This window comes from Carlito syrichta, unplaced genomic scaffold, assembly GCF_000164805.1.
Source record: "Carlito syrichta isolate Samal-C Ts95f unplaced genomic scaffold, Tarsius_syrichta-2.0.1 Scaffold314086, whole genome shotgun sequence".
In the NCBI taxonomy this organism is placed as follows: Eukaryota; Metazoa; Chordata; class Mammalia; order Primates; family Tarsiidae; genus Carlito; species Carlito syrichta.
Genome location: NW_007258182.1, coordinates 517,706 through 531,121, shown reverse-complemented (window position 1 = coordinate 531,121; position 13,416 = coordinate 517,706). Strand labels below are relative to the sequence as shown.

Below are 13,416 nucleotides of genomic sequence, written 5' to 3'. Positions count from 1 at the left end.
TTGCTGTCCATGCCCTCCCCTGAGCCATGGCTTCACTTTCTCCAAGGTTTCCTTCCCTTGTTCCTTGAGACTCCCTACTACTGCCAGCTCCTGGGGTGTACACCACCACCCCTTGCTGGATCTCCTTAATTTTGCCCACACCTTTGCAAATAGCCTTTTCATTAATTCTCCTATTGACTGCGCTACATTTTCCTACAGTAACCTTAATGATACATATAAAAATTAATTCATGTTTCTGTTAAAGAAAGTTCTATATTAATTTGCAAAATTACAATAGTACTACAGTGACCAGGAAAGTCATTTGTTGCACAAACTCTATGCAATACACTCATTTACTGTGTTTTTTTAATATATGTTGTATACAACAGTATTTTATCCCAAAATCTGCAATACTGTGCCAATTCTAGAACCTAAATGAATTTTGAGATTTGAAGATAATTATTGCTTTAAAGAAGAAATACACCATTCCCAGTAGCTTTCAAGTGTTATTCAGGATAAGCATGCAAATTAGCCTTCCCATTACAGTTTCTATTTATCACATCTAACGTATGCCTGAGGGATTTTCTCAGTCAAGACAATCTTAATGGTTCAACTAGACAGTATCGGGTGAACCCCACAATCTAGCCTATGGCGATTTGAGGTACAGTGTAAAGTTAGACACAAGATGAGACCAAAAGAGCTTGACCATCTGCAGGAAGTGGCCATCTATTAGACAGGAATAATTTGCAAATAATTAAGACTTTATTGCTAGAACCTTTAGGCTACAAGCTTAATCTCAAAAGGCTAGAAAACTAACACTAGTATTTTCATGCTTTGCTTCTTTGATTTTATAAAACAAAATAAACATTATGGCTCATTCACCATTGTTACTTTCTAGAAACAGGTTTGCTTTAGAAACTGTGGTCCTAACTCACCAGAGGTGAAAATGAAGGAGGGATGGAATGATACAGGTCAAAAAACAGCTGCAGAGTTGAAGAATCTAAGAATGCTGGAAAAGAAAAAAAGATAAAAGACATCCCTTTATTATGTACACATATTGCCACTGGCATACTTCTGGCACTATGCATTATGGTTACTTCTCTTACAGAATATTATTTCTGAGCTAATAGAGACTTTCTAGTCCTCCCCTCCCCCTTTTTTAAGTACTAGTTTTAGCTTCTCTAAGAAATGGATTCATTCTTTTGATTCTCAGGGACAATCCAAACATCTCTATCTGTAGCAAGAACTTAAAATTTTTATCCTTTTGTAAGACAAAGACAAACATAAGCACAAGCAAGCACACATTTCTTTTTTTTGTTTGTTTTAGTTGGAGTCTCATTCCTTTGCCCAGGCTGGAGTGCAGTGGCACACACGCTCATGGCCACCTCAGTGTCGACCTTCTGGGCTCCAGTGATCCTTCCACTTCAGTCTTCTGAATTGCCGGAACTACAGATGCATGCTACTACGCCTGGCTATTTTTTATTTTATTGTAGAGACGAGGTCTCGTCAGGTTTCCCGGGCTGGTCTTGAACCCACGGGCTCAGGCAATCCACTTGCCTCGGTCTCCCTAAGTGTTGGGATTACAGGCCGAGTCACTGAGCCCAGGCTTATTTTGTTTTCTTTTTTTTTTTTTTTGAGTTGGCGTCTCACTCGGTCGCCCAGACTGGAGTACAGTGGCCGTTCCCGGCCACCGCAGCCTCGACCTGCTGGGCTCCAGCGATCCTTCTGCCTCAGCCTTCCAAGTAGCCGGAATTACAGTTATGCGCTACCACGCCCGGCTGATTTTTTGATTTATCGTAGAGATGAGGTCTCGCTGCCCAGGCGGGTCTTGAACCCGCGGGCTCAGGCAATCCACTCACCTCAGCCTCCCAAAGGTGCGGGATTACAGGCCGAGCCACCGAGCCCGGCTTGTTTTCAAAGATAGATATTATCCTAAATAAACTGATAACAGAAGTCTTTAGGTGATTAAGGCAAGAAAGTGAAATATGCATCTACTATTAATCAGTAAACATTCTCCCATGCTGGAGCACCTGTAAGATAGTTCAAACAACCTCTCCCTACATTATAAAAATAGACATTAAAATTCCAAATTTCCTCTCAGAGTAAATAAGGGGTTGCCAAGGGTTCTTTAGATCATCCTACAGATACTCTGTAGAGGGAATGGCAGACTATTTGAAGTGGTGTGAGTTCTGTTACCTGATCTCCAGCTGGTGGGAATCTGTACTGTACACAGGTCATCTGAGGACTCATCGGTAGAAGTGCCGATGAAATCAAAGTTTAGGCAGTTATGAGTGAGTTTGAGCAGTTGCATGAGCAAGCCATGCTGACTTTCATCATTCAAGTTTAGATTCTTTCCTGAAGCCTGTAAAAATTACCACATAATGAGCTCCAAACAATCACCCCTCTCTTCCCAGCTTGCTCCCAGACTCATGGGAAGGCTGTTAAGCCAGAAAAGGAAGGTTATATTTCAGCCCACTAAAATGTCCCCTCTACAAATGCTGAACTTTTATTGCCTTTATGTTACTATGAAAATACCCAGCTCCTTATTTACTATTAAAACATTTTTACTATAAAAACATGAAGCTGATAGTTTAAGAAAGCCCCCATTTGACAAGTATTCCTCACATGTTGTAGGCATAATGGCTACAGGGAATTCTGAAGCAGTATGGCATGTGTAGTTACTTTATTGGCATGTGAAATCCTAGTTATTTCTAGACAAGGCTAAGATTAAATTCTGGAGGGAGTTCTGAGGAAGTTTAACAACTTGCCCTACCTTTTTTCCTCTTTTTAATACCACCATCACTATCATCAAAAATCTTTCAAACCAGAATTAAGATCATCGGATTTTATCTACTCATTTTATTTACTCATAGCTGAATACTGACTGGTCCATGGTTACTCTGACAGTCCAAGTCCAACGTTATACCAGGTCCTCAGTGACTAGCTGGCTAATTATTTGTTCTAATAGTATTAGTGAAGAGATTCAATCCTGTTTTCTCAAAAGCCTTTCCCCTCCAGGGACAGCTTTCGCCAGGCAGTTTGTCTAACCTGATGACTCTTTAGGAATTCTAAGGTAAAACTAAATGATTGATGCAAAAGATGGATATCATTAACTGGGAATGTTAGAAAATGGGAAACAAAACCACAAAAATGAACAAAAATCCTATTTAGCTTTCTGTAGGGATAGAGCATCCAAACTTTGTTAAAAACGTATAGAACTCTCAGGTTAACATTTCTTTCTTAGCTCAACTCTACAATAAATGAACTGAAACATCAACTTTCTATTTTAACACAGGTAATTTCCTTATGTGAAACTATCTACTTCTTCAGGTTATTAAATCTAAATGGATGTTAAAAATTCAAAATTGACTTTTTCTTACAGATGTTGCTTGTTTATTTGCTGCTTTTAACTCAGCAGGGGACAGGGAAGCCAGCCTGGTTTTTGTATGCTAACAATGTAGTCTGAACTTGTTTTCAGAGTACTAAGAATCCAAACACCATAAAACTAACATGCTTTCACTACATACAGAAAGATTTTATGTGGCTATAAACAAAAAAATTCAAACTTTGAGGTAAACTAGATCCTTTTAAGATAGGAGTGTGGGATAAGCACTCACTTATTGCTCTTGACTAAGGGGAACAGATCTGAAGCAGGTAAGTTACAATCCTTTCTCTAATGTCAGTGGTCACCCTGGCAAGTTTCTTCACCTCTGAGATGCATCATATGTGAGAGATGATGATGATGGAAGGCACGAATAAACTCTTATAGGGTCAGTTAGTAGCCGCCATTTAACAAGTTCCCACCCATTCTCATCCTTTCAAAAGAAACAGGTAAACATGAACCAAATGACATTCTCACCTGTTTTAATAAATTGCAGGAAAGTGTGAAGATATCAAATAATGATGAATCTCGAAAAGATGAGGCTATTTTTCTGTGCTTGGTGAGAGGATGGGTGGTGTCTGCCTGTGCAGAAAAAGAGTAAACCAACGCAAAAAATTAATAGCAAAAAGTAAGTTTTCATGTAGACTTCAAATAAGCTAGAAGGATTTCCAATGAAAGCAACAAAAATACAAAATGCATTTCAAACATTTACATTATTGTAAAACCCTACCTAGTGGAAAGATGCAGAGGACAGTAAACTACTTATAGCCAACCAGGACACCACAAAAGGAGGGATACATATTTCTACTGCAAATTATTTTCCTCTATACTCAAGGAGGGAAAATTTAACAAACTATTGGCAGACATTGCTAATAATCACTGTCATATTGTATTGTGGCTTAATGTCAAAAACAGAGTTTGGTAAACAAACTAAAAAAAATCTTGGAGTCTGGTAAACAAACAAAAAAATTGCTCAAAGCTGAAGCTGCTGCAGAATTTCCAAAATGGTCATTAACTAACAGCCATCAACTTAAGAAGAATGACAATAGCCTATAATATTCTCTTCCTTCTCTAGCTTATTTCAACATAATGTACACCACAGAAGTGACAATTTAAATGGTTACACTGATCTCTCACTTACTGCTCTGTACTTGTCTTTTCAGCTAAATTATAAATGTTTTTGTGGTTAAGAAGTAAATCTTATACTTCTTTAGTATACCTTCTAATCGTAACACACAGTAGGCTCTCAATATGTAGAATGAAAGATTTTCAAGGTTGCCAAGAGTATGTTTAGTCTAACCATTTATTGAAAGCTTAAATTTCTTCTATTTACTGATCAATTCACCCAAGAAGCTCACTTTGTTTTTGCCACTTTAAAGAGTAATGCAGCAAGATTAATGACAATCAAATCTTTCCTGATTTTATTTCTAGATTCAACAGGAATGATGGCAGAAATATACTTTCTTATTTAAATATGACAACCAAAAAATAAAGGAAAATCACAGTGATTTAGAGGTTCAAAACATTTTCCAATTCTTGCTTCGGTGTCATTGTGTTATCATGACTTTGATAATAAAGGTACTGCTAGATTACATTTTCTTAAGAAAGACAAGTAAAATTTTACAGAGGTTTGTTTTTTGTTTTTTTTTAATACCAAAACTGATGTTCTTTGTGGGGCCAAGCTTCAAAAGGGAGAACATTAAGCCACAAATCTCTGTACTCAGTTAATGCATGTGCTCTCCTACTGTGAAGGTAATAGTGCTTAAATAGTAAGTTAGTTGTTAAGAACACAGGATCTGGAAAGACTATCTGGGTTTGAATTCTTTTTTTTTCCCATGAGCCACACATGAAACTTAAAGGGTTCAAATTCATATTCTGTTGCTTACTAACTATGAAAACTTAGAGAAATTATTTAATCCTTTTGTGCCTCAATTTCCAAATCTAGAAAATAGGACAAATACAGTACCTACATCATAAGATGGTTATGAGAATAAAAGAGTTAACATAAGTACTTTGAACAGTGGCTGCTATTATTTTGATAACTACTGATCACAATGGGGTTACATATGACAGAGAACAAATATGGACTCCAGATTTGAATATGCTGTAAGTTAGCACATTTTAAATAGTACCAACTTGTAGTTAAAATTTCTCAGGGTTAATAAAAATGTCTGCACAATTATGAGCAATAGCAACAGTAATGCTAATATAATTAATATGCTGACAACCTAAGGGTGAGATGTTACAACTAATATTAATACCAGCCTGTTCAATAAGTACAAAATTTTAGCTGGAAACAAAAGTAAGTGACTGAAAAAAAATAATAGCTAGAGCAAAAGAAAGCCACTGGTGTTTCCTCTGTAGTGTTCTGTGACATCAATGACTAACAGGTTAAATTACCTGCCATTTAGCAGATTGTTTCTCCATTCTAAAAATATTACCAGCAAAATTTAATAGTAGCACAAAGGAATTGATTTTTAAATGACTGTAATACATATTAACATATATAGGAGCAGAAGAAACACATATACATGCTAGTTCCACTTTATGGTCCCTTTTTTGGAGGCACACCCTTTCATTAGCAAGGCAGTATTTCATTATGGTCTTGACTTAGGACTATCACTCTCATCTCTAAAATGAACACTAGTACCAATTTAAAAAAGCTGAGATGGGAGGGTAAAATATTCTGGAGACAGAAGGGGACCAGAGGAAAAAATGAAGTCGGTTGCACTTACAGAGGAAAACCCAATCAAACTATTTTGTTTCAAAAGGTCATTAATCACTTACCGCAAAAGCAGACAATTGCCAAAAAAGATCATCCCACACACAGCAGAAAACACGAATGCTAAGAAAAAATATGACACTTACTTCAATGAGGAAGGCTGTAGCACTTACTTGATTAATTTCATTGGTTAGCTGAGATAAAATTGTGACGCCAATGATGCAGTATTCAACACTATCCTGGTTAAAAAAAGCAAATGAAAGGTAGAAAGAGTTGGCACGCATGCATGATTTTGGTATTTGGAATGCACTCACACTTTTGAATAACAGTTTTTTGTGTCAGTAATAAAACTGCCTACACAAGGCAGCAAGGAATTATAGTTGAAAACTGTTGTTTTGCCATATGTAAAATCTAACTGCCACAAAGGATGACAGACAAATCTGACTTCATCAAAATTTAAAACTTTTACATTTAAAAAATTCCCATAAGCACTATAGCATGCACATTATAAAAAGATAAATTGTAAAACACATTTGAAAGGTAAATGACAAATGAGTAATACAATGTACAAAGAGACTATATAAAATAATAAGAAAAAAGGCAAAAAACCTGAGGAAAAAGTGTGTTTAAGATATGAATAGAAGTTCACAGAAAAACAAATATAAGAATAAACACAAGAAAATTTATCCAGTCTCACTCATAACTCAAACAATGAGAACCAATTATTTTAAACTACTAAACTGGAAAAATAAAAAGTTTAGCTTCAAGGGCTGAGGTATAAGGAAAGTAGGCACTCTTATGAACTGTTGGTAAAAGTAAAAATTAGGTCCAATCATGAGTCACTTAATGATGGGAACACGTCCTGAGAAATGCATCACTGGGCAATTCTGTCATTATCTGAACATCATGGTGTGCACTTACAAAAACCTAGATGGTAGAGTCTATTGCACACCTATGTTATATGGTATAGCTTACTGTTTCTAGACTACACAACTTGTATAGCATGTTACTATACTGAAAATTGTAAGGCAATTTTACACAATGGTATTTGTGTATCTAAACATAGAAAAGGTATTTCATGGTATAAAAAAAAAACAGAACACCTATAGAGAGCACTTATCGTAAGTAGAGCTTGCAGGATTGGAAGTTAGTCTAGGTGAGTAAGTGGTGAGTGAATGTGAAGACCTAGGATATTACTGTATATTACTGTGGACTTTATAAATGCTGCACACTTTATACTAAATTTATTTTAAAAATATAGTAATTGTGCTATGACATTATGATGGCTTGACATCGCTAGCCAACAGGAATTTTCAGCTCCATTACAATCTTATGGGACCACTGGTGTCTATGCAGGCCACCTCTGATCAAAACATCATTATGTAGTACATGACTATGTAACTTTTTTGAGGGTAATTTGGAAATATTTTTGAAAGTTAAAAAAAATACAAACAAAATAAATGTACATCTATAAACGGTTAGTTAATTAAGTTATATTTTAGCTTAGAATAATATGTAGGTGTTTGCAAGAATGAGATAGGGTTTGTTTGTGCTGACCTGGAAACACTGCCAAGACATATTAAGAGAAAAGACACAGAAGTGAATATATCAAATAATTCCATATTGTGTAATTTTTAAAAAGAAGATCAGAACATAAGTACATATAAGTTGCTTTTCCCATTCCTATTATGTCAAATATATATACTATACCTGTAAAAACCTTGTGACGTCTGTGATTGCATTTCTGAAGACATAGTCATCCTTCTGACAGTCAAACCAGCCCAGTTTTGTGATTCTGGCATATAACTGAATAAGTGCTTGTGTCACGAAAGTAGCCAACTTTGGCCGAGTGGCAAGGTAGTTGAGCACATAGTTCCCTATAAAAAATAAAAATAAAAAACAATCCACACAATAAAAAGCTTGGCCAGAGAAGGGTATATATCTTTAAACATGCTTAATGCCAAAGAAATCATAAATTTAGACTATTTACCCTACACTCTCTTAATTCTTTATGTTACTGAGAAATGAGACCTCAAATGTAAGATTAGCAGGCCTTCACTGTTACATGAAGAATCTGAAGTATAGCAGCCTTAAATCTACCTCCAGTTAGTTAAATGATGTGATCTAAACAGAATTCAAAATGCTTAACCATGTTTTTTAGTTATTGTGGCAATAAAGAATAAATGAAAGAAATCTCCTGACAACAAAAGGAACGATTTAGGCTTTATGTAGAAATAGTTGCATTAGGCCCTCTTCACTTTCACAAACCCCAAATTCTGGAAAAAAAACCTGAATTCTAGATATTCTGTATGGTTAGCAATTTCAGCATGTCATCAAACAAGCACATAGACTGACCTATTATTAACACACCATTAAACAAACTAATTTCTTCAAGACAGAACAAAAAATTCTCTACTTACGAATATCTATTCGTTGTTCCAATGGGAGGGGGTTGTTTGTGCGTGACACAAGCTTGGTAAGGCATGTAGCTGCCAGTAACTGGGAGTAAGATGACTGTGAAAAGAAAGGGGAAAAAGGACCCAAATTGTATTGGGTAAGTCAGTCACAAGGGTTTTCACTTGGAGATCTGTGCTCAGATTCAAGAAAAGGCAATCAGTTTTGCAATATTTGGTGCTCTGTATTTTAGAGGGTCTACCTGAGGAAAAATGAGTCCCACATAGTGTAAGTGCTTATTTAGTTGGCTTCAATCATGAATGACAGGCAAGATAAAGTCTGATCAAACTGAATCTAATATAGATATCTACTTCACTCTGAGACAGACACCAGAGGGTAATCTTTTCAGAAAGATGTAAGATCTTCAGGAAAAAAATCTCCTCCTCTCAATGTCTGTTATAATAATGTTTCAAATGGTTTTACCTAAAAAATATTCTTATACTATATTAGAAAAAAAAATATCAGAGGGAACCACCCACTATACTGTATTGTTGATCCCCAAATTGTATCTTTTCATCAGCACAGCTATCAGTTAGCTATAGTGCCAGGGAAGGTATATAATAGTTTTAAAGTCAACTTCATAAGAAATATTTATAAGAAAAAAAATTATGTCTTAAGCAATGAAATAGCATTATCATGTTATCAGATATGGATATTAGTGAATTTTAACTTTATAGAGACTCAAGCATTCCCTTTGATCAAAATATATCAGAAGGTGCCATGGAGGACTTCCTCAATACGGCTATGTTATATAATGTCATATAATAGGAACAGTCTCAGAACTACTAAAGATAATTCAATCAAAGGTCAAGAATAACTTTCGATGTAACTATAAGTCCTTAAGATTGTAGGCTATCCATTTATGTTACTATTACATAATACCACCAGGTATTTATGATTAAGGAAAAAAATCTATAAAGGTAGATTTGACAATGTGATTTTTTTTTTTTTTTGAGTTGGTGTCTCACTCTGTCGCCCAGACTGGAGTGCAGTGGCATGCTCCTGGCCACTGCAGCCTCGACCTGCTGGGCTCCAGTGATCCTTCTGCCTCAGCTTTCCAAGTAGCCGCAACTACAGGAGTGCACTACCACACCCGGCTAATTTTTTGATTTATTGTAGAGTTGAGGTCTCACCAAGTTGCCCGGGTTGGGTCTCGAACTCACAGGCTCAGACAGTCCACTCACCTGGGCCTCCCAAAGTGCTGGGATTACAGGCCGAGTTACCGAGTTGGCTGACAATGTGATTTTTATTCAACACACCTGAACATGGTTTAAACTGATTATTTAAAGCAGGTGTGTCAAACCATTAATAATTCAAAGAGGCTACTACAACTGTAGTATGTAATATGTAAATAGTTTTTACACATTATTCCAATAAATCTGCCAAGTAACTAAGAAGTCAATAGAAGGTTAAAAAGGAAGAGTCCACCGTAATTGTTTTTAGTATTGCACCAGTCCTGTTTTCTTCCAGCTTGCTGACTGTCAATAAGGAGGGGATGGAGTTAGCAGTCTGAGAGATTGCACTGTGGTTCTGCAGGAGTCAGCTGGAAGAGTCAGTTGTGCATCTCCCATAGGATATATGTAAGTGGAGAAATCCCAAGACCAAATGATTTAAAAGAAATATATAAAACACTGTATGCATACAACTTGGAACAGACCACTACACAATCTCTGACTCTGGCCATATCATACAGATATGTGAAAAAAGAGTTAGATCCTTCAGCTACTAAAGGATAATTTCAACCAACTATAGTTTGTTTCATTTATGGCATACACAATATTATAATAATACTAATAAACATTATAAAATGAAGTAATCTAGAATTCTACTCTCTCAACAATTAACTACTTTCATCTTTTTTTTTTTTCACATTTCTTTCCCATCTTAAGGACCACTTTTTGGAAAGTATATTTTTATTAACCAGTTCTTCAGGGATACACTGTTGTTCAGGACACAACACCACATTATCATTTCTATTTTCACCTTTTCCACACTCATGAGAATTATAGCTAATACTTGTGCTTTTTCTTGGTGTCTTCCCTTTCATCTGTGAAACAAGATAATACAAGTAAGCATGACTGGGAAGTTATTTGAGCATTAGGAAAAATAAGAGCACTGTACTTAATGCTGTTGCCATTTTTTCAAAAGAAGGTTAGTGCTTGCTGTTGAGTCTAGCTGGGAATGACTCTTTTGATGCCCTTTCATGGGATCTAGTGAGATCTGACCCATAAGGGATCTTGTCAAAAATAGCGACTTCATCAAATTATCTCATTAGGAACATTATTTCGATTACTACAATGCCATTTTTAAGCTGGAGGAAGTTCTAATTCCATTTTAAATCCTACAATTTCCTATAATTTTCATTGTAAAGGTCACTCTTTCCTTGACTTATAAGGCAATAAGCAGGTGCTGTGGCAGAGAACAAAAACAAAGAGAACATTGAGATTCTTCTACAAGGACTTTGGATTAAAAAGTTATTTATATACAGCCCTGTCTTCTGGAAAGGACAGAAGGTAGTACTTAAATGTAAAAACGGAAAATGAGTTGCAGAAACTTAAACTGAAAAATGGCAGGACAGAAATATATGAAGAGGACCCCCCCCCCCAAAATACCTGGAATTATCTTTTGGAAGATATGCCCCTTTTAGTGAACCCAGAAACTGTTCTTCCAGATCACTGACCAACCAAAGTTTTTATCTAAATGCTTTGAGAAGGTTGCGCCACAATTTGCAGAAGAAATGCCCTGAGCTGTGGCAAACAGGTGACTGGATCTTCCACTATGACAATGAACCTCCCCAAACTGTGCTGAGTATTCAGCAGTTTTTGACCAAAAATAGCATGACCCCCATGACCTCACCTTCCCTATTTACCCAATCTTACCCCTGATCTTATCCCGAGCAACTTTTTTTTGTTGTTGTTTCCTTGGATGAAAAAAGTTCTCATAGGGAAGTGTTTTGTTGATATTGGAAGAAGTCAAACAAAAATCGGCAGACTCACTAAAAGGCATCAAAACAGACAAGTTCAAAAATTGTCTTGAGCAGTGAAAATAGCGCCTTGATAGGTATATTGCATCAAACGGACAGTATTTTAAAGGTGACTAAAGTTTAAGCATGTAAGAATAAATATACAACTTTCTAATAAATAAAATCTAGGGCTTTTTGGATCCCCCTGTATGTTCAAAGAGACTTTCCTGGTGAGGCTGTATAGCCTTTCTTGTCAACCTGGCAAGTATAGTGCTTTTTTTTCTCTTTTTTTTGAGTTGGAGTCTCACTCTGTCACCCAGACTGGAGTTCAGTGGCCACTCCCGGCCACCGCAACCTCGACCGCTGGGCTCCGGTGATCCTTCCGCCTCAGCCTTCCAAGTAGCTGGAACTACAGGTGCGCACTACCACACCTGGCTAATTTTTTGATTTATTGTAGAGATGAGGTCTCACCAAGTTGCCCAGGCGGGTCTCGAACCCACGGGCTCATGCAATCCACTCACCTCAGCCTCCCAAAGTGCTGGGATTACAGACTGAGCCACCGAGCCTGGCTGTATAGTGCTTTTTAAAAGTGAAAATAAGAAGTCAGAGACACCCAGAAGAATCAGGGAACAGAAGCTATTCCAAGTCATCCCTAAACTTAGAACCAGAATAAAGTTTCCTAAACCTCCATTATTCTTTAGGATTTTTCAGATCTTACGTACACTGCCTCTTTCGAGGAGTAGCTGGCACTTGCTCAGGCAATCAGGGCTGTTGGTAAATTCAACCAATGCTTTCTCTGCCTGGAGTCGAGTGGTTGTATCTGTTGTTTCATACAGCTGTTTGCACAGATTCTCTAGTTGGGCCAGGCTCTGGAAAAGATCAGTCGGGAAAGGAATCAGCCAGCTGACTATATATACAAAGAACTATGCTTAAATTAATGCACAAAGATAAATGATAATCAGCAAAGAGAGAGTTGCTCAATTCTAAGAAGAAGTTGGGTAACTTCTATCTAGTATTTGTAGCTCTCTTTATTTGATGCTTTAGAAAACAAAATGATAGAATGCTTAAAATATCTTTATACTTTTTCAGCCATTCCCTTGAAAATCAATCCAAACGATACATTTTTCCCCTTGCAAATACCCAGCCTAAACTTTTTCAAAAGATTTTCAAATAAAAATCCAGAATTTACTTATTCTGCCATCCACTTTAAAAGTGTGAAATACTAGTGGCACTGCTGCTAAAATTAAGCACATTAAACACATAGGTGCCATATATATCTCTATATACTTCAAATATTTTTCCTTTCAGCTGTAGTTATTAGCTTACAATGAAGTACATGCATAGATGTCACCTCTAGGAAAAAAGTTCGGTGAGAAAGCTCCAGAATAGACTTACGCACCTTCCTCCCGGGATCCCTCATGTCTAAAGTTCAGCAGATTCTCTTCTCCTGTTGTACTTTAAACTCTTGCTTCCGTTCCAAATTTAAAATGAAAGGGTCAAAATAAATTCAACCCTAGTATATGCTCACTCAGAGATAAGACAAGGGAAACACCCCCAAGCAAACCCTTCTCTCCAAATCTTGAACTAGTTCCAGGGACGCAGAAAAAGGCATGGGTGTGGACGCAAATCTACTTCCACTTAATGCAGTGTTTTAGGCAAAAAGGAAAGAAATTAGTTGAGTATACTTATCACCTTTCACTGACTAGAGAGTAAACATCTGTTAGCCTTTCAAGGGACAGTTTGGACTTTAAGAAGAAATTGGAGCATATTTTTCATCAGTAGCAAGCAAGATTTGGTTTAAATAGTTTGAGCAATCCTACTACTAGAAATGACAATTCTGACAAGAACAGTAATAATAATAATTAAACATACCAACCTGTGCAAACTACCTAAAATATATTACATAGCCAGCCTGCC

General features: G+C 36.6%; 1 protein-coding gene across 2 annotated transcripts in view; it reads right to left on the bottom strand.

Annotated features, from left to right (window-relative positions):
• XPO7 (exportin 7) overlaps positions 1 to 12,977 on the bottom strand; it is a 40,585-nt gene extending 27,608 nt beyond the window's left edge. The window contains exons 1-8 of one of the 2 annotated variants that reach the window (XM_021719031.1): positions 12,899 to 12,977; positions 12,222 to 12,368; positions 8,504 to 8,597; positions 7,794 to 7,960; positions 6,230 to 6,322; positions 3,839 to 3,943; positions 2,176 to 2,341; positions 915 to 988 (exon numbers count right to left, since the gene is read on the bottom strand). In XM_021719031.1, coding sequence (XP_021574706.1) covers positions 915 to 988; positions 2,176 to 2,341; positions 3,839 to 3,943; positions 6,230 to 6,322; positions 7,794 to 7,960; positions 8,504 to 8,597; positions 12,222 to 12,368; positions 12,899 to 12,919 — 867 coding nt within the window. In that variant the 5' untranslated portion in view covers positions 12,920 to 12,977. The remainder of the gene's footprint in view (positions 1 to 914; positions 989 to 2,175; positions 2,342 to 3,838; positions 3,944 to 6,229; positions 6,323 to 7,793; positions 7,961 to 8,503; positions 8,598 to 12,221; positions 12,369 to 12,898) is intronic. The other variant, XM_008070981.2, reaches the window with a different exon arrangement.
• Positions 12,978 to 13,416: the final 439 nt, after the last annotated feature.